The following is a 21303-nucleotide window of genomic DNA, read 5'->3' on the forward strand; positions in this document are numbered from 1 at the left end:
GAACAGGCTCCCCAAAATGATCACAGCACCAAGCCTGACAATTCAGGAAGAGTTTGGACAATGCTCTCAGGCACATGGTGGGATTGTTGGGGTGCTCTGCGCAGGGCCAGGAGTTGGACTCAGTGATCATCACAGGTCCCTTCCAACTCAGCGTATTGTATGACTGCACCACTCTGCTTTTCATAAGCAATTCCTTTGCTCTCCAAACTTCTGGAAGTAGCCCGGTGCCAAGCTCCAGCGTCAGCCACCATGGCTTTGGTGTCTGGCTGTGACATAAGCCTCGCAGGCTCCCTGTCCCTGCTTTCTTAAGAGTCCAGAGGTGCCTGCGACCCATGACACTGCTGAGCTTGCAGGGCTGTTCATAGCATCGGCTTTCAGGACAATGCGTAGGACACAAAGTGCACTGACTGGCTTGCCAGTTCCTGCCCCCTCAAAAAAACAATTTTTCAGAGTCATATTTTTTAAACAGGTATATATGCAAATAAATGTGTATTGAAACTAAGGGCTTTTTATCAGATATAGAAATCTTACTATGTTTAACAGCACATTTCTTAGAGTGAAACCTTTTACTAAAAATGGTCTGGAATATTGAAACTGTGTTCTAGGAAAAAAGAAAATTAGGATTCCCAGCAGAAGAGTTGGACACAAAGCATCACAGGCATTTTAGGTGCCTCACGGCAAGCATTGCATCACTGCTCAAGTGATAATCACTGTGAAGAAACACAGATTTCTGGAGAAAATATGTCTCTGCCTAAGCTCTACGTGTAAGATGAGAACAGGTGAATTGCATCTTGGAAAGGCCCGTTTCTGTCTCTTGATTCCCAAGGGAATTTAATCTGTTGGCTAGACTGTATAGCCATTTGAAGACTGATGAGCTGATTCCCCACCTCCTCATTTGTTGTTTTATACCTTAATCTCTTCCTGCTGTCCAGGGTTTCTAAATGCTGTTCTTAAATGTCACGGGAACTTATTTCTTGATCCCTGTATTTGACTTACAAGTGAAGAATTTTGTGCTTAGGCACAGAAGAGCTGTAGTAGTAGCAAGTTCCTCACAGATGCTGTAACAGCCATAGGGAATGTGTAAAACTGCACGTTTTCAAGTATGGGAGTGGCTGAAGGAAGATACCTATGTCAAATATGAAACAGTTGGAGAAGATTATGGCTGTGTGATACCAGTGCAAAGTACAAGCTGAAATATTTTAAAATGTACCAAGCTGCTCATAATGTGCATTTGCTTAAGAAACAATGATTGGTGTTTTGAGGACCATTTTATTAATCAGTAAGTCACTAGGGCATTAATTTCTTTGAAAGGTATTACATACTTGCATCAGTTCTCCAGCTTACAAATGTGTTATCTGGTGTTAATGATTTCCTGAAGAGCACAAATAGTCTTTAAGGTACCTCTGTGAAATATTATCTAGTTTATTAACTACATAGTCAACTCAGTCTACAAACATCAAACCTTCTTCATTTTTACTGAAAAGAAGGGAAAAATCCCACTCATATTCTTTTAAATATTATGGCATTTTTATTAATGGTCTATTAAACCTGGTATGTTTATAAAGAAACAAAAAATCAAAACATATATTCACATTCAGGCTATCAATTTTCTACATCATTACAGAATCACAGAATATGCTGAGTTGAAAGGGACCCACATGGATCATCGAGTCCAACTCCTGGCCCTGCACAGGACCATTGCCAAGTGTCACACTACGTGCCTGGGAGTGTTGTCCAAATACTTCTTGACCTCTGCCAGGCTTGGTGCTGTTACCACTTCCCTGGGAAGCCTGTTCCAGTGCCCAACCACCTCTGAGTGAAGAACCTGTTTCTAATATCCAACCCAAACCTCCCCTGACACAACTTCGGCCATTCCCTTGGGTCCTGTGCCTGGTCACCACAGAGAAGAGATCAGTGCCTGCCCCTCCTCTTTCCCTCACGAGGAAGCTCTAACTGCAATGAGGTCTCCCTCAGTCTCCTCTTCTCCAGGCTGAACAGACCAAGTGCCCTCAGCTACTCCTCATACGGCTTCCCCTCAAGGCCCTTCACCACCTTTGTTGCCCTCCTTTGGACAATTAATCCTCTCTGCCTCTATGCGGTAAGTAAATGCTTTGTTTTACAAGGAGCGCCCACAGAAATTGTTCAGATCATACAAAACCAGCAGTTTATGTAGTTATCAGGCATTGTAACAAAACTACAGGTAGCTACAATATGACAGTGCAGTGCTGGCTTTTAGCTTCAGTAACTTAGGAGACCCTTTAAATGATCGTCCCCCTGTCATTTCCTTTCAAATTCCATTTGACTCCCTTTCTGCAAAATGGAACATTGCTCATTATTTAAACCCCAGATACAGTTTATGCTTGACCATATTTTCAATTTTTAGTAAGTAACTTTTGTCTGTGGTGCCCTAAAACAGAATACTTAATTGTATTAAGTAATTTAACTGCAAGATCCACAAGCACAGGTTCGTTGCAGACTATCTCACAATGATGAAACACATCCCAAATTTCTGCTGAAATGTCCCATGGTTGGCTTTCAAGCACACATTTACATACAAGTGTCCACAATTAACCACCTAAGTCAGTATGTTTTTTTGAACATTGACCTTTAAGAGCCCAGGAAAGTGCATGCAATGAAAGTTAAAAACTTAAATAAATAAATGTCTCTATGAATGTAACACTATCACATCCAGGTCAGATGATACAAATGGCATGTATAAGCACCAGCACTGACACACTGGATCTTTAGGATCACCCTCATTCAGTCCAGAGATGCTTTTTCTCAAAATTACAGTCTTGTCAATTACTCTAAAATTGCAACTAGGCTTTAATGTGTACAGTTGGTTGGAAATCATGAGCAAGAAGGAAATAAATTGGAAAAAAAATTGCAGTATTGGTTATATTAAGCCAAAAATGCCATTTTTAGGCAACATGCCATTTTGATTGCAGTAAGTGTTCAGCTACTCTGTTAAGAACTTGAGCCAATGCAGGAGAGTGAGATACCTCTCCAGTGCTATCATTCCATGCAGTAGTGTCTCCAGGGTGCCAGAGAATGTTCTTAATTAGATTTTGAGTCAGAAAAATGTAATTTCACATTTACAGTTTCTGTTTGGTTCTTTAAATAAAACAACAGAAACATCTGCAGAGACCTTTTATAGCACGTCTTAGAAAGGCTGGAGTGACCATGAAATGGCCAGGTGCCCAGCTGGTTCCATTTCCTAGTGAGACTGGCTGTGTGCCAGCATAATGCCATCTGTGTGGGATGGGTCTGGTACAAGCTGCTGCCCAAAGGCTGGGCTGTGGTGGGACACCCTCGTTCTGTGTGCTGCTATGGCTGAGGAAATGCTGGCAGGTGTCTGGCAGTTCGTGTGCACGGAACTGAAAGGGGGAAACTTCAGCCATTCCAGGCTTAACCAGGCATATGCAGCTTTGGCTTACACGGAATACCTTGTATGTCTGCTTTGGTATGGTCTGTGCTAGGCTGTAGCACACAAGGTTTGCATTAAAATTGTGCCCTACCATGATACTGTTTTACTGTCTGCGTTTGCCTCTACTTCTGTACTGGCATCATGTGCTCTTCAACACAAACTTACCAAAACTGATCTCTTTCCCCAGCAAAGCTGCAGTTTCAGTGAAACTGCATTAGGTACTAGAAATGTTTTGACCACTTCTGTTTTAATACAAAATACACAGCTGCTGAAGTATGGACTTAGCTGCTGGAGGAAGTTGTACTAATCACTGAGGGGGTGGCAGAATGTGCTTGTTAGCAGTAGATGATCAAATATATTTCTAGTGAGAGTCTGAAGCAAATGTTTCAAACACAAGCAAATATTTACCACAGCATTTTCAAAAATATTTGCTCATCACCCTCTTCCTAAGTAAATCCTGCTGTCTGCATGCTTCACCCTTCCAACCCACCCACAGGGTCTGAGCTGAAGAGGGGCAATACTCATTACTTCTCATCTTCTTTTCTGATTATGTGCTGCTTCTTTTCCTACCTCTCCTCAAAGAACAGGACTGTTTAGAAATAAGCCTCCAATACAGTAAAAAACAGTTATTTCTACTTTAGAGGATGTGATCATTTAAGGGAATTAGGTTCTCAGAAACCACATCTGAGGATTAGAAAAGTCACTGAAGGATTCAGTGGAACAGCAGTGATGTGCAGGAAGGTCACATGGCTATGTGAGTATATTGAGCCTGGTCATCCAGCTTCTTGTTTACCTCATTTGTAAAATACTGCAAAAGGAACTTAAAGTCACTTTACTCAGTCAAAATTTTAAGAGAAACAAAGTCTCAGGGTTAATTCAGTTACCTGTTAGAAAATTCAAGTAAATGCTCCATGAGTTCCATCTTCTGTAATGGAGCAAACCTTCCACTGGATGGGTTTTCATCTTAACTCACTTCAGTCAGTTAGAAATGAAGCATCTACCCTACCTTAGCCATCAATGATCAGTGATGGGAGAGTGGCATGTCCTGAGGGCAACTCCTCTCCCCTAAACAGGCCTGTAAGCTAGATGGTATGGTCACCTTGCAGCATTGACCAAAGGAGAACCTGAAACAATGTATTTGGACAAGGTGTCTTTATTGCCATGTGGAAACTAATGTGAGTTTCACTCCAAGGCCCATGATACCACTTCAAAACCACCTTTTTCTCCATTGTTTTGAAGACAATCTATCTTGGGACAGTTGGCAAGACAGGAATAAATAAATCTCAAGTAGAACTTAATTTTCTTGAAATTTTGTTTGGGTTTGCAAATAAATGATTTTCTTGGTAGTAAAATTCGTAGTGCGACCATTCACATCCAGACAAATATGGTGAATACTTCCTGGCCCACTGGGGTGCCAAGAACTGTATTTGGTGTAATGGAAAGGAAGATTCTTTTCATTCTTTCTAAACAATGGACATCAATGCTGGAAACTCAAAGCTGCAATATCCTGCTGAAGCTCCTCATAAATAAACTCCAAATAAACACCAACTGAGATATATCCTCCTACCAGTCTGAAAGCCTCTCACCCTAAAGTATTTATATTACTGTATCATATGTTCAGAAAACCAAATTTGTAGCTTCACTGGATGATTAACCAGACAAAAAGAAGCCCAGAATGGCACATTAACTTACTGTGGAGATAGAAGTACACTATGAAAGTTTTAGCAGCAAACATGTTATTGTCTCATAAAATCCAAATGCAGGTTGTTTCAAAAAAGAACAAAAAAAGATTAAAAAATCAAACAAGACAGAGCAGATAATGATAGCTTAGTTTGCTTGACTTTGAGTGGGAAAGAGTAGTTACTGCATTAGATTTTTGTGCATTAGATTTTTCTGGCTGTTGGCACTGAACAGTTACCTCACATCTATGCTGTAGCCATCTTTACAAAACCTACATGTTAGTAGACTTTTACACATTTCCTAAGCTGATGGACACTAAGACTTTCCAAACCACTGCACATTCTGGCCATGGAGAAGTTCTCCAAAGGAGAAGTATTTCCAGGAGGTAAGAGAACGTACTCTTCAGCTTGGTAGTAGTCAGAACTCAGTTTCGGAATGCTCCCACTCTGCTTGCTTTGCTAATGAAGTTTTTCAGGAGGTCGTGGTCCATTTCTGCAAAGCCTTGAGTTTGTGTAACAACAGTTAAATGGTTTATGCAAAATCTGAAGCAAAATTCTTCCAAGTCCTAGGAATAAATTGAGATAATTTGTAATATGAATGGCTGATAAAAATATTATCGCAATTATTATTTGTTTATTTAGCAGAGAATATACCAGACAGCTCATATTACCAACCGCTTTTCTGATCTGTTTGATGAAATCACAAATGTTAGGATGAAATTTGTTCATAGAAACTAGTCAATAAACCCGCTTCAAGAAAACAAGAGTAGCCACCTAAATCAAACAGAGAACTCCATCACATTTACTGAGGTCATCAGAAATGTTACCAATAAGTGAAACCATCAACTCTCCCCACACAGGACTACTAGAGCATCAATAACTGCTTTCGTTTCCTCTCTGCACTGAATTCAGTAATGGTCCTTTGGAAAACAACAGATATCCTATCCTTGCTGAAAATAAAAGCAACGTACCATGCAACATTCAGTGATGCTTCCTGAACAGTAACTCGATGTTAGGATACATGTCTCTCTTGTGGCAAACCTAGGAATTGTATTCCCGGTCTGCTGAGATTCCTAGATAGCAAAAGAAGTTCTGTCTTGTCATGGTCGGGCTGAAAGAGGATGCTCAGATATTCAGCACAGGATAGGTACAAGCCATTAAGCCATCCAACCATGATTTCATGCAGCAAATTTTGCCCAGCCAAACTCACAACACTAGCAATCCTTCTCTCCATGTGCTGGGTCAGTCTCCTTTAGTTGGTTCCTATGCAACAACTTGCTGTGAAGGAGTATAAATTACCTTCTGCAGGAAGCAGAGTTGGAGCCAGCAGCAAGGCAAGTCTAAATTGGTGATATGATCCATGACCTATGAACTCTTCACGGTTACAGCAAAAAGAGGTCTCTTAACCCACACCAATTTGATTCTATGTTAAGTACACAAACCATGCAGCCTGGGGATTAATAGTAGCAAGATACTCAGCAGAACACCTGTGCATTTTCCCTTTGAAACATTTTCCTTGGATTCCATGTTTCAAGTCTATTTCCTCCGTCAAGATGTATAATCTTTCCCTTGCAGTGTTCACATTTAATGACAAAAAAATTATCTTTTCAAATTTCCAATATATTTGGTCTCTTTCATAATCCTTCTTTTGACGGTTTTCTACTGAAATCCTGATACACTGCACATGGTTCTCAAACCAGGAGTTACTGTTATTAATGTAGCACAGGAAAAGACCCTGGCTTACTTCACGATTCCTTGGGCAGAGGCTATCCCATGTCTTTGACAAAGAGATCTTTGCTGTGCTTCCCCAAAGCAGTTCTACCACATCCCTTTTTGAGCTGTCGGTGTAGGGAGGAGGGCAACAATGCACTCCTGAGTTTGGCACATGCTGCAGCCAGAGAAGGGGAATCATATGATGATTGTGTTAAAGTATTACATGTTTTGAAAGAGTAGGACACTGAATCATAGAAGGAAGAGGAGGATAACATATAATTAGTCATCTAGCCAATCCCTTTTATTGTGTTTCAGCTGTTATAAACTCTAGAACTTTGTTCAGGCTAGTTTTACTATTTCACAATACACCTAAATATATCTTTAACTACTCTAACTACTTCACCTCATATGAGTCAACTAAAAATACTTCTGTTTCACAGATGTTCAAAACTGTTGAAAAGCTTCTAAGAGGAGAAACTCCAGAGTAAACCTTTATTGAAAAATCTGCTGTTACGAGAACCAAATCATTGGCTCTTGCCTTTCTGTAGTCTCTTCCCTGACATGCTGGGCTTGTACCAGCACAGCACACTGAAAACGCAACTTCTCTTTGCCTCAGCTGTTCAGACCCTCTTTTACCAATACCTTGGTTACCAATGCAGCTGCCAAGCTTATTATCTACTAACCTGCTGTTATCTCCTCTTTCAATTACAGAACTCACTGACTTCTGGACTACTCTCTGCAACTCCTACACAAATCCACCTCCTCTAGTGCACTGTCTCCATACAGCACTGACTACTGCAACATTTTTAACTCAGTTTTTGTTTCAGTTTCTTCTTTCTACTTGCTTCCTATACCTGGAAGGTATAGCTATATCAATCACCCCTGTTATTATGCTTTCAGCCTCTCCTTTAAAACTTCATCCTATGTTTCACAGCCAGGCAAAGGCAAAACTCGAAGTATTTAAAACATAAAAATATTGTAACCAGCTAAGTACTCTGACTCCTCTAACAGGTAATCTGTTTGGCTATATCAACTTTATTCTTGTAAAGCAGAAGAAACCCTTAACAGAAAGATGAGGACTGCTCAAACAACATGTTCACTCAACAATGTCACCTAAGTCTAAATTACATAAGTAGACTTTTTGAATAATAAACCCCACCAATCATCATTTCCACAATCAGCATAGCACTAAGAAGTTGCCAAAAGAAAAACACCTTTGAAAACATTTGTTTACAAAAAAAGTGCTTGCAGTGCACTGATAAAAGGTTGAGTGCTAGTGACACATTCCAGAGCCAAGGGCAGACCCGATGACAGGATATGGGAAGAGTAATAACAGTAGGTAATTTGTTCTGTGTCAGCACAATTCACTGTAAACAGTACTGCAAAACTGAATTTTTTATATAAGCACAAGTGTAAATAAGGAGGGACTTTACAGATAAATTCACCCACTGCCTGTAAAAGGCATTACCAGAATGACTGTACGAGACACTAGAAGACAAAATGACCAGGTGTAGAACCCAAAGGAGTGAAAGGGCAGTGCAAAATCCAAAGGCAGAGAAGTAAATGGCAGTAAGAAATTTGCATGTCATGCCCTGCCATGCCAGATGACAAGGCAGGAAGCAGAGTAAGAACCCTGACTCACAGGTGCAAGCCAAAAGGCCAGGAAGAAAACACTAGTACCTGGTTGGTTGGTTTGTGGGTTTTTGCTTGACTTTTTTTTTGTTGGTGTTTTTTTTTTCTTTTTAATAGCTTAAAAAGGAGAAAACAAACACCTGGGAAGCGAGAAAGGGAAACTACAGTAATCAAGCCTCATCAGTTAAATGCAGTTATGTTTATACTAAGCTGCTTCATTTCTCGGAAAACAACTGCTTGTCTGAAGAGTTCTCCTTACCTGAGCTTCGTATTTGACAGCGGCAGAAAGAAGGGCAATGGCATTCTCTTCACAAATGCCTTGTTTGATCGTTTGCTGGCAAAGCTTTTTCAGTCTGTTCTCTCTATACAGCGTTGCCAAATCGAGCAGCCCTATGAAAATTCATACAGTTTTAACTGTCCTGCTGCAAAACATGTTAATTTATTTTCAAATTAATCAATTACCCTATTGTTTTAGGCTGAATTAATCAAAGACCTGTTCTACTTTTTTCTCCAGATAATGTGTGCATTGTTTAAGGACAATCAAAAAAGGAACCATTTTATTACTATGCAAATGTTCTGTTTTCTTGTTCACTGTATTGCATCTCATTCTAGGCATCAATTACTGACTTGCATCCTCTTAAATTCATGCAGGGAACAGCTCCCTTTTCATTCATGATCAAATCGCCACAGCTACTTAAACAGAAGAGTGTCAGGATGGTATTAGTGCCTTTTTAAGGGGAAAAAACCCAGTTCTTAATAAGAGAAACAGTAAGTCCTTTTTGAACATTTTGCATCTTTGATTTTATTGCATTCCCATACTCATTCTCCTTGGGTGTGTTTCCTGCTGTTGCACCCCATCTTCCTGACAACTGAGAAAGTCAAGGTTTAAATGCTAATAAAACTAAAATTAACAAGCCCTGCTTTCCTCACCCTGTTACAACACACAGATTAAACTTTTCAGAAGCAGTAACCTAGAGTTATTTCCATTTATGGCAAGTACCTATTGCATCTTCAGGAGGGAGCCTAATGTTGTCTGTATACAGATACTCCAGGAAGGCTCGGTAAACAGGGTAAGAAAATTCACTCATTTCTATAATTTCATCATCATTATTCAGTATGGAGCGAAAATGTTCACACCTACAAAACATGAACAAAGATTGTACACTGTAAAGAGTTAAGCGTGAAAGATGTTGGTAAAGAAGCTGATAAAGAAGGTGGCAAAAAAGAGAAAAAATAAAAAGCATGAAGTTGGTAAAAAAAAAAAATCAGTTGTAACAGACTAAATACACAAGCATAAGCTCCAGCTATGTGATTTCTTGGTTTGAACATGTTAATTTCTATATCCTTATAAGCTTGATATATACAATTCAGAATTTTAAGCTTGTTATTAATATTTTATGGTAGGCTCAATTTCTACTTAAAATATCTGCAAGGCTTATCCATGTGTTTTTGATGCAATTTCCTTAAATAAATTAAATATCAACTGTGAATTTTATTACCTGGCTTGTAACAGATAAAGTTTACAATTAATTTAGACAATTCTGAGATTTGGCCCTGATTTCTCCAACATGACCTAATGAAGAGAGAAATTATTAGTAATTTTAGATATAATTTATTCTAGAGTCCATACACAATTTAGCATTAATCATTATATTCAAGGATTACATTATTTAAAGTGAAGACACTCTCATTCAGATCTTTCAAAACCTTTTCCTTTTAAGTCTGAACACTTTTGTGACAGATACAAACAAGGACAAAGCATTGCCTTTGACAGCTACAATCTGCAATTTACAGTAACTTACAATGCACTGTAACTTACTGTTCCTTAAAAAACATCCTAATAGCTGCATTGTTTTCAAAATTTTTGTTGATGTCAATGAACATCATCACCTCTGACAACTTTTCCTATAACAACCACAATTTAATTGCACTTTTTTATACTATCATACTTTACAACTCTCCATCATCTCACTTTTCTCTTCTTCTACTAAAACTTTTCTATAACAAGTAGGATGGTTTCCTTTTAATGTCTCTGGGACAAAACTACAACAAAGACAGTATCACTTAAATAAAAATAAAAAATAATTATTTAATCATCACTTAAGTTAACTTCTTCACATTTGATTTTACTGGTTATTGAAAGAAATTTTTGCTTAGTATTTTGGGACTTTTACAAAAATAAAGGACCCTCATGTCAAATTTGTAAAGAAATAAAGTCATTATCTAGCTTCTGCCACATCTTTTACCACATTCTGGCATTGGGAGAGGCAGACCAAACCCCATTGCTTTGCTTCCCAGAGTCTCAAGTTAAGTAGTGGTGACCATGCTATCCATCCAGCATGGAACAGACCTTGGGAATGGTCTGTTGCTCCAATGGTACCACACAATAGTCAGAGAGAAGGTGGTGCACATTGCTCCCTTAAAAATTAATAAGTAAATAAATAAAAATTGGTTAGTACACATCCTCCAGTCTGCAAAGTATCTTGGAGTGACTCATCCTCTGGAGTGTCTCCTTCTCACTCTCCCTCAGTGGAGACAGGCCAGAAATGTAATTTTGGCTGGCTAAATGCAAAGCTGATGAATCCCACCCACATGCTCATATGTATCTGTTTCTGCAGTGTGTGGCTGCTTCTCACTGAGAGGGCCATTCCCCAACATTTCACCACCATCACAAGCCAATAACCACGAACAGTGGGATCTAGTTCAAGAACAGGATACAACAGGATGGAAAAAAGTCCTCTTAAGTAGTAAAGAAATGACTGGATAATGCAGAGGAACTTTTACCAGTACTGCTTTCATGACAGTGCTCTGAATAGGCCAAATGTTGCAAAATACCATTTAAATACATTATTCTCTGATCCACTTGCATCATGAGACTCAAAGAAAATACTAATTTTACAGACTGCCTGATGTTTTATTATTCCTCCATATAATTATGATAATGCCATATATTTAAATTCACTTTAGAATTAGACAACTTTCCTTCACAGAAGGCCATATAGTCTGAGAAAATAGAGCAAGAAAAAAGAAGTAAGAAAAAGTTACATATACTCTGATTATCTGGAAGAAGAACATCAGGAATACTTTGGGGGTACATGAGATTTGATGAGGTAACTGATGGAGGACACATGGCATTCCAAACAAAGAGGGTGGACTATAGGCACAAGTATAATGTATAAGCAATGAATCCACTAAAGCAAAGAAAACAGCAATACAGGTAATTGGAGTAGTAGGAGGAGAGCAGAAAAGATAAAAAAAAAATTACACGAAATTTTAATTTTGCACAGTAATATACAAGAAATCACTATCATGACTCAGAAGCAAAAGTAGGAAGATGAAAGTGGTGATAAACAGGATGAGATAGCCAAGCATTTTGACAAAGAAAATAGCAAAGAGAAAAAAATATTGTAACAATGAGGAGGATGAAGTAGAAGCAGTTAGCAAGGCAGAAGAGATCCAAAGCAGTGTCTCTAGAATATCCCAGCAGAAACTGTTTCAGCAGTAGCAAACCAATCTCTCCATGTTAATAATAATGTGAGCACTCTGTAGATCTGTGTATGTCATCTCACTGTAAAGTGGTGTTAACTTGCAAAAAGCTGTAAAACCAAAAGAGAATCCACTTTAAAAGTTAGACTGTTTAAAACAAGTAGGACAAGACATTTGATAAAAAAGGGGGGAAAAAAGATAACTGAATAGCACCCACAGAAATTACTGAAACAACTGAAGGGTCCTGTGGAAGGAAAGAATAAGCACAAAACCCCTCAATTCATTTCACTGCAGGAAGCCAAGCATATAAAGGAGTTAAAACTAATTCAAAGTCCTGAAAAGACAGGAGAAGGAAGCGATCCTTTTCCTCAGTAGAAAAAGTTTACTGGAAATCAAGGTCAAGGCCATTTAGGTAGCACAGAGAATAAATGTCAGATGGAGGGAAGTGATGAAAAGGCTGGTAGTAAGCATCATATTTGGTAATTACAAGGAGCAACGAGGCGAGGAAAAGAGACTAACAGTGAAGAATAGCAGGTGAATCCCATGGCTCAGAGAAAAGGGAGTTTGTAAAATTAAGATTTTTTTGCTGTATTGACTCAGCACAGTGGACTATACAACACGGTTTAGTTTACATAGTTTATATACAGTTTGTGCCTTACCTAATTTTGAGAAGAACTTTATGAACATGAATGTATTTTCCATCCACTAGAAACTTCAGGTCTGCAGTTTCAGGGTTGTCAAATTCCTTCTTTAGTGACTGGGCTACTGTTAGGTGGTCATCAGGCTCTAGAATAAAAAGGGGACTTCATAGTAAGCAGTAAACAATACAAGTATCTCCCATTACAACATCATGGGTATCTGTCAGCAATATTCTAATAAATATGATGTCTCCCTAAGGCTAGTAAAAATCCTCAGCAGATGTGTTCTGCATGAGCCCCAGAAAAGCAAAGAAAAGGCACCTTTCTTTAGTCATTAGAAGCTTCCTACTCCAAGTAAACATTTCTATTAAAAAACCTGTACATTTCATTCCTCTAATTTATCTATCTAAGGCCAGAAAAAAACTTAGTCTCAGAAGTTTACTGCTGCATTTGATAGAAAAATGTCATCAGCCAAAATTATTCCAAATTAAAAGTTTTGGTTATTATAAGATACCCAAAAGGTCAATTAAAAAATCACAATAAAATTTTCTTAAATGCTTCCACAAGGAGATATTATCTTACAGCAAAAATAAATCTCTTGCTTAACAAATACATGGGTTGCAGTGAAACTGCCTAGCACAAAATCCCTAAAAGTAAATACCAACACTTATAAGTCTACTCAAAAAGAGTAGTTTTCTCAAGATTTAATGATGTTAGAAGCACCCTGTGTTAATATCTGCATATTCCTGTTTGTGTTGTATGTATGGATAGCCCACTCTGCATGTGACATTTGCATTATAAAGTTACCAGACAGCTTTGGAAAGTCAACCACTTGCTGTGTAAAACTTTTTACCTCCTGAACTGATCCAAATCTCCACCGTATCTGGCAGTCTCAGAGAACTATCCTCTTTAAAAAAATCAACAACCCACCCCCTCAAAGCTCATTCTTAACACTGAAAACATTTTGTCTTCTTACCATATAAATACACATTATGGGTTTATTCAATCTTGCAGGTCACTAATTAGTTGTTCTCTACAGAAAATTACATAAATGCTAGGTCCTGTAATCTACCAAACTAGAAATGAGAATAGTATTCTGCTGGAAATGGAAAGACCTTCTCCACAAACTCCAGAAAAAAGTTAGCATATACTCACACACTTTGATACTGTTACTCTTTGTTTAGCACAATAATTTTTAATTTAATTTAGAGAATGTCATTTATGTTCAGCTATACCCAATTAGGGCAATATTACTGAAGTGTGATGGGTTACAGGTAAAATGATTGGAGTGGGTGGGGGAGAGAAATCCAATGTAGTGATAAAATAAAAAATGTTACTGTAAAATACTTTGTCAGTTCTTATTTTGTATAACATGTTGTTTATTTATTCAGACCTCTGCTATCCAAACAAGTAATCATTTTAAGCACTAATGCAAAGCTGAAGCTCTTCTTCAAAGTTGCCATCCAGATGTCCTCCAACACACGTGTCCAGATGACTTCTACAGCCAGTGGAGGAAAAAATGACTATAGTGGAGTTCAGCTTTGAAATTCTTAGAGGGAAAATAGATGCTTTCACTTGTTACAGCAGTTAAGGGGGAACCAGAGGAAGGAAATGAAGAGGCAGTTCACACTGACAAGGCACAAAGCCAAGAAAACTCCTTAACAGCCAGTGCGACGAAATGTATTAGTAATGTTAGAACTGCCACAAACGGGGAATGAATGGGAATGCCTGGGTGTGGAAGCACCAGAAGAAAACAGAGAGAAGGGCTGTAAGCATGGCAGAGGCCTGTGGCACCTAGTTCAGCAGATACAAGATCCTGGGACGCAGCTGCCTGAAAATTCTCATAGCTCAGATGACAAACAACAGTGAGTCAGTCCTAACAGCTTGCCAAGGTGGGACAGGATGAAGACACTTGTCACTCTCAGCTCCTAGAGCATACAAAAAGGCACATCCGAAACCAGCAGAGAGTCACCTAACTTAAATTCAGGAGGCATGATAAGGCCTGATAGTCAGCATCCTTTATCATGTGTCATCACCAGGAACCCTGTTCAGACCACCTGAATACACCTTATTATGACAGGATACGAGACAGACCACTTGGCAATGTGGGTAAGTGTAGCTGAAACTAGTTTTGTTTAAAAATAATCTGTTCCTCCTGTAAGGTTTCACCTTATGCTTTCATACAATTTGCTCGAGTGCTGTAGCATTATTGCCAAAGCAACCAAGAAGTCGAGGTCAAAAAAATCCCCCCAAAACCAGGATGCTGCTACAGTCAAAAATTACTCCCAAGGTGCCATGCAGCAACACAAGAGCAATTATGAATGCAGTGCAGAAGTGGGATGAAGCATGATGAATTCAGCACAGGTCAAATCACAAATTAACACACTGCTGCATTCTAGTTTTCAGCTTAAGCTCCCAGATGACACCACGGACAGCCCCAAGAGTGTCATCTTTCACTAAGTCAGCAAAATTAGTAACTTTATTAGTGGCCATTATGGGATTGAACTGTAGCTGAAGAATGAGCTCTCTGTTAGGCAATGCTGTATACTTAACTCTTTCCTGTCAAGGCCAGCAAGACAGATCTTAATCAAATATCTGAGATCCAACAACTGGCCTCTTCAGAAGCCCAGATCATAATCACTTGTGATGAGACTAAGTGTCTGTGGCCAATTCTGAACATAAGAATTTGGGTCCCTCAAGCCTTACTAGTCTACTTAAGGGCATCAAAGAAAGCTTCAAAATTCTTAAATGTTCTCCCTGGCTTTTTCACATCTCCAAATTCAAACTCACCACTGGTCAGTAACGTACACAGGTTACACGGAAAAAAAACCCTCAAACCTAAGGCATTTCCCCATAGAAATGAATCACATCAGTAAAACAGACAATTACTTAGCACTGCCTTCAGTCTTTAGCAATTCTTTATAATTCCATATTAACATTTACATATATGTAATATGTAATTATGATTATGCTTCCCAGTATAAATTTTTGCAAGGAAGTAAGTTTAGGCTTTGAGTATATGCAACTGTTTTATGAACTAATGATTCTACTTAGAAGATGTCAGAACAGAAAGTATTTCACCTCACCTACTGAGAGCAGGCGCCACATGACGGCAGGGGTGGCAAAGCAGGCAAACACATCGTCAGTGCAGGCAAAGTGGGTGAGGTGAGGGAAGGTCACGGACTGCCCCCGACACTGGCCCCACATGTACACCTGCCCACTCTGGGTCTTGGCAGCCGACGTGTGGGCAGAGTGGCAGGCTGCAATCTCTATAACTCTGAATTTACAAGCAAACAAATTAAAAACAGCAAGTCACTCTCATAAGAACAAAATGCAGTGCATAAGCTCACTACCTCCTCTTTCTGGTGCAAAACGTATTTGTAAGCATGCCTGAGTGTTTTCTGATCAGACAGAGCAAAATTAAAAGGGCTATCAATGTTTCTTCAAATAGCATGCACTCAGAAAGTGTCTTTGTGGAAAAGCAACTCAGGAGCAAGTAGACGCTCGCAGCAGAGCTGTGTATCTGCTGCAGCACACGCTCTGCTGACCCCCTTAGCTCCCTCAAGCAAAGCTATGATGAGTTTCAGGTCTCTGAATGTCCTCAGTGGTGCTGGGCAGTGAGGTGAGTGGCTGCATTAAGCTGTAGAGAACAAATACTTGGAGAAGATGAAAAAAGGAAATGAGGAGGCATTACAGAAAAAAAAAAGGAATTAGCATTTCTGCGGATAATTGAAAGTTAATGAAAACCTTTTTTTCTGCTTGCTTATTGGTAACAGCTATAAACTACAGATTCAAATATACTTATTTTAATTAAAATACTGAGGTGTCATTACTCATATAATTATTATGTTTAATGGACTTTGATTTTGAAAATTAAAAATTAGAACCAAACAGCACTTGAAGCTGTTTCTAAGTGTTATTTAGCTAGGCTCTCTCTCTAATCCAAAGGTTGATATAGGACTTCAAAACTCTCACTGTGTACAACATTACACAATCCACTGTTTCACAGTCTGAACTATGGCTTGTTTTCCCAGCTGCCTGGGGAAAATGGATGGAAAACAACTTGTTTAAAGCTGCATGCACAAATCTTGCAGGCTTTACTGAGGCAATATTCTCATTGACACCAAGAATGCATATTCTGGCCAACAAAAGGGAAAGGCAGCATATAACACTAAAACTTGTATTAAAATATAACATTTAAATTGTTGCCAAAGTGTCTGGGAAAAAAATCAGTTACGTTTTAAGCAAAAACACAAAGATACACAACCAAATAGCAACGTTCAAGATCAGGCCATGTCTCACCACCAGAGTGGAGAGGTTAAGAGGGACATCTCACTTTCCTTATTCACAACAGGAGGCCAAAATCAAGACCTTGGTCTAGAACAATGAAGATTTCTGGCCATATACATACATGGCTTTACAACAGCAATAGAAATAACTGTTCTGCTCCCTATCAGAGACTTAAGGAAAATACTTCACTTGCAAAAATATAAGCTTAATTTGTAGGCAACAATGCCAAGAAACAACTTCTCCCTTTCTCTCTCTCCTGGGTTATGAGCCTGATTTAATAGCAGTAATAACACATAACAATTGCAGATGTCCACTCTTCACTTTTTCTGTGTGAGCTTGTCAAAAGTAGCATATTAAAATACAATTTACATTCAGAGACAATAAAACTTTTATTGTTGACTTCAGACAATGAAACTACAGCACTGAAGGGAAACTGCAATTAAGGCCTCTAAAGCAGAGTGTGAGATGAAGCACAAAATAGCACAGTCAGACTCTGAATATCCAGTTTCTCTTTCACAAGGATGATTATGGGGCAGATTCAAGCACTTTCAGTGAAAATTTTGTTCCCATTTAGCAGATGAACCATTGCAAAAAATCACAGGCTACTTCTTCCAAAAATACATTAAAAATACCATAACTTTCTGTAGCTCTTCTGAGAGTATGTCAACTAATGTCTGATTGCAAGACTGTTAAGTATTACCTGTCCTTATCCACAATAACTGTTGTAGGGTAAGACTGGTTACTTTTATTCCCAGTACCTAACTGGCCATATGAATTGGCTCCCCAGGCATATATCTGACCTTCATCTGTTAGCACTAATGTATGTGCATAGCCACAGGCAACCTACAAGGAAAAATAAGGAGAAAAAAAATCTCATTTTCATGTCACATTAAGTTCGTACAGATAGATAAATGTAAAAATTGTAAATATGGATAAGTTTATTAAAAAGGGAAGGAAAATATTCCAATGAGAAATCCTGGCAGATAATCTCAAGAGTACAAATACAAACAATATGCAGAAAAATGAAGATTGTCTGTCTTGCACTGACCTTGCTTCACGGGCAAGTGCTCTGATGTGAATAGCTTACCACTGTAAAAACAGGTGAGGTCTCCATACCTGCTCCTCTTGTCCCTGACTTCCAGACACACAAAACCGTCCCCTTCCTGTGCCAGCTCTAATGTTCACTGGACCCTCTGCTGAAACAAAATCCCAACCCTGGAAGTGTTCAACAGGTTGGACAGGGCCCTGAGCAAACTGGTCCAGTGAAAGGGAAGTTGGAACTAAATGACTTTTAAGGTACCTGACGACCCAAACCATTCTGTGATTCCATGAACTTATATTGCTGGAAGAAAACTCTCACAGTAAGGCCTGATGACCACCAGAGCCCATGCAAGGTAAGCAACTGGAGCAATCAGCCAGGAAAGAGAGGGAAGAGAGGAAACTCTCCATCTTGATGGCAACACACAGCTGTGTCAGCTCACAAATTCTTGTGGAAACCCACTCAGTCCTGCTGAGCTGCCTTCTCAGGTACTTCACATAAAGTTGCTCAAATATGCACTTTACATATTCAACACATGTCCCACACACAGACAGATACACAGTGGCAACACTGCCTGTAAGTCTTGCTCAGCTTGAGTTAATGTACCTTAGTATAGCTAGATGGCTATCAAGAACCAATTTACATGGTTCAAAACTATCTCACATATCTTTATATAATCTGCAAAGCAGATATACCATAAGTAGTACACTTAGTCCACAGACATCCATCAAGAATGTGTTTTAAATGAAATAGATCTTGATTTACTTACTGATTGGAGGTCTACAACATGGTATTAATCAACATCAAGTAAATGAAGTGGATGTAAATAGGATCTAAGCCAAACTTACTGAAGCACTCACTATCTAAATTCAAAAATAAATATGGGGGAACATAATACTCACTTTATTTTGTTACTCTCCAACAGCAAATGTTACCAGGAAAGCTACTGTAGACATCCTAGGCACTGAATGTAAAGCTATGTAATTAAATTAGTTTATTTTAAAAGGCTTAAGAAAAAAATCCCTCACCTTCCTGAGTAAATGCAATAAATACAATTCAAAATTCAAAACACTCCTCTAAATCGTCACTACCTTAAAACCCCTTGTTTTCTAACAAATAGTATCCTCTATTTTGGATAAATCAAATAAAAACTTTCAGTATCAATTCTGCAGTTACTGTAAATATTTCTTACCAGTCAAAATAAGTTACCAGTTTGCCAGTTATACTGATGGCAGTCCAGCTATTGGTAAAGTGTAATAACTGCCAGGACCCAAGACTAACCATGAAAACATAGCAAATGAAAAGCAATTGGAGACAATTTGTTCAGACTCCAAACACCAGTTAGTTAGTGTAGCTGCAATGCAGTTCTAAAACTGAAATTCATTCTACAAGACAGACAAAATGCTAAACTGCAGCGTTTTTCCAGAAAAGAAGGCAGGGGTTAACAAAGAATAGGATATCCCAGAAAGACTCTTAGGACACATGTTTTTGACTCTGACAAATGGCACTTCAAACAGGGAGATAAAGGACTACCTCCTTCAAATGTGGCACATGCCTTAGGACACTCTCAGTGGTTCCCACAGGGTTTGCCATGGCGCATCACACACGTACCCGCTGCACACGAATGCCCTGCAAAGCTGCGATGCGGCACGGCGTAGGCTGGTTGCCACTGCTGCCCAGTCCGAGCTGCCCATTCCCATTGTAACCCCAGACATAGACCTTGGAACAGAGACAGGCATTTTTAACTGTTTGCTGCTATCTACTTCTTTGGAAAGCAATACAACCACTTCATAGTCAGAATAATAATTTCCTTCATTATTTCTCTCGCCACATTTTAGGATCTGTATTTTATATGTAGATACACACAAACACACACATACATACCCATATAAGTGTACATATTTACACACATACATGTTTTTCTGCACTGCACTTTAAAATACCAACTCATTGAGAATTCTAAACTTCCACATTCATGTTGCTCTTTAAGAGTTAGATTATGTAAGACTACAATATTTTAATATGAAGAACAGAAAATAAGTGATTCATATGGGTGCTTGCCAGCACAAATTCAGCATCATCCTTCCCTTTTGCACAGAGCTCATTTCTCATTCCAAAATCCTCTAACAGAAAAGGTAACACACTAAAACAAGTATAAACTGGAAGCTATGCACAACAGTTTGAGTAGGCAGCTTTAGGCCATAAATGAAAAAAAAAGGGGGAAATACTGAGCTCTTGATAATTTCAGCAACATATGTTCTACTGCAAACAGTGAATAGCTACTTAGTTCTAAACTGAAATGAAGCTAGAGAGGATGTAGAATGCCAAAAATCTTCAGCTCATACCAACTCAGGAAAAAAGAACTCTACAATCTCTTTGCATCTTTGCAATGAGGATAAAGAAGTATGAGAGAGATTCAAGGGATACTGTAGTGCAACAAATATATGCAATGTGTTTTCATTTTCTTTGTTTTCTCTTGAGACAAAGTGTGTGTATATGAGCACTGAAAATTAAAATACCATTCACTGATTATTCTCACACTCAATACTTAAGATTCTAGTATAGACAATAATTTGTCTATAAATGCTAAAGACAGCAGTGGGCTAATGTATTAATCAGCACTTTCATTTTTGCTAGAATATCATATCAGCTCTAAAAATCAGTAAATCCATGATATTATATAAATATGTATATATATAAAATCTCCTGACCTTCACAATGCTATTTTTACTTTAGAACTGTATTTTCAACTAAACTTGAAATTTGATACTTGAACTCCTACAGCTCAAAGCCACTTCAATAGTTGATTAAGTAACAGCTGCTAAATTTTGTGAGTAATCACAGAAACTGAAAAGTCTTAAACCAAACCTTAGTGAACAATATTACCTGTTTCACTCTACCTCCTGTCTAAAGAAGAAACCACAATCAGCATGGATAGGAGAGTGTGTTTAAGTACGTCAGAATGTGCAGGACAATTTACGATAAAGGTTTTTGGGAGTGGGACCATCAGGTAGACTTGAGGGAGTCTGGAAAGGTACACTTCTTTTCTGAGTAGTAGGTCATTACCACCAGGTTTCCCAAAATTATCTACATGCCAAGATATTACATAAAATAAAATTCAGCAAAAATTCCCTTCAAATTTCTTACCTCTCCATTTTCCACCACAGCCATTGAACACATCTGTCCACACGCTATATTAACTACTATTTTATTTTGTAGGCAGCTGGTAACTCTTCGAGGAATTGGTTGATTAGCTGTTGAACCAGATCCAACCTGGCCGGAGTTATTATAACCCCATGTGAATACCTGTTGCAAGAGAATTGTCATAAAAGACAGCTACGTAACATACAGTTCAAAGTACATATTCAAGAAACAGTGATATGCATAAAAAATTGTATT

The 21303-nt window shown here is 38.6% G+C and overlaps 1 protein-coding gene across 8 annotated transcripts in view; it reads right to left on the bottom strand.

Annotated features, from left to right (window-relative positions):
- Positions 1-1404: 1404 nt before the first annotated feature.
- LOC139670099 (RCC1 and BTB domain-containing protein 2) overlaps positions 1405-21303 on the bottom strand; it is a 34739-nt gene continuing 14840 nt past the window's right edge. For all 8 annotated transcript variants that reach the window (XM_071551359.1, XM_071551341.1, XM_071551321.1 and 5 more), the window contains 8 exons: positions 21052-21210; positions 19516-19623; positions 17566-17708; positions 15662-15852; positions 12597-12723; positions 9452-9588; positions 8711-8841; positions 1405-5672 (listed from right to left, as the gene is read on the bottom strand). In XM_071551359.1, coding sequence (XP_071407460.1) covers positions 5532-5672; positions 8711-8841; positions 9452-9588; positions 12597-12723; positions 15662-15852; positions 17566-17708; positions 19516-19623; positions 21052-21210 — 1137 coding nt within the window. In that variant the 3' untranslated portion in view covers positions 1405-5531. The remainder of the gene's footprint in view (positions 5673-8710; positions 8842-9451; positions 9589-12596; positions 12724-15661; positions 15853-17565; positions 17709-19515; positions 19624-21051; positions 21211-21303) is intronic.

The sequence above is a fragment of the Pithys albifrons genome, chromosome 1 (genome assembly GCF_047495875.1).
Source record: "Pithys albifrons albifrons isolate INPA30051 chromosome 1, PitAlb_v1, whole genome shotgun sequence".
Classification (NCBI taxonomy): domain Eukaryota; kingdom Metazoa; phylum Chordata; class Aves; order Passeriformes; family Thamnophilidae; genus Pithys; species Pithys albifrons.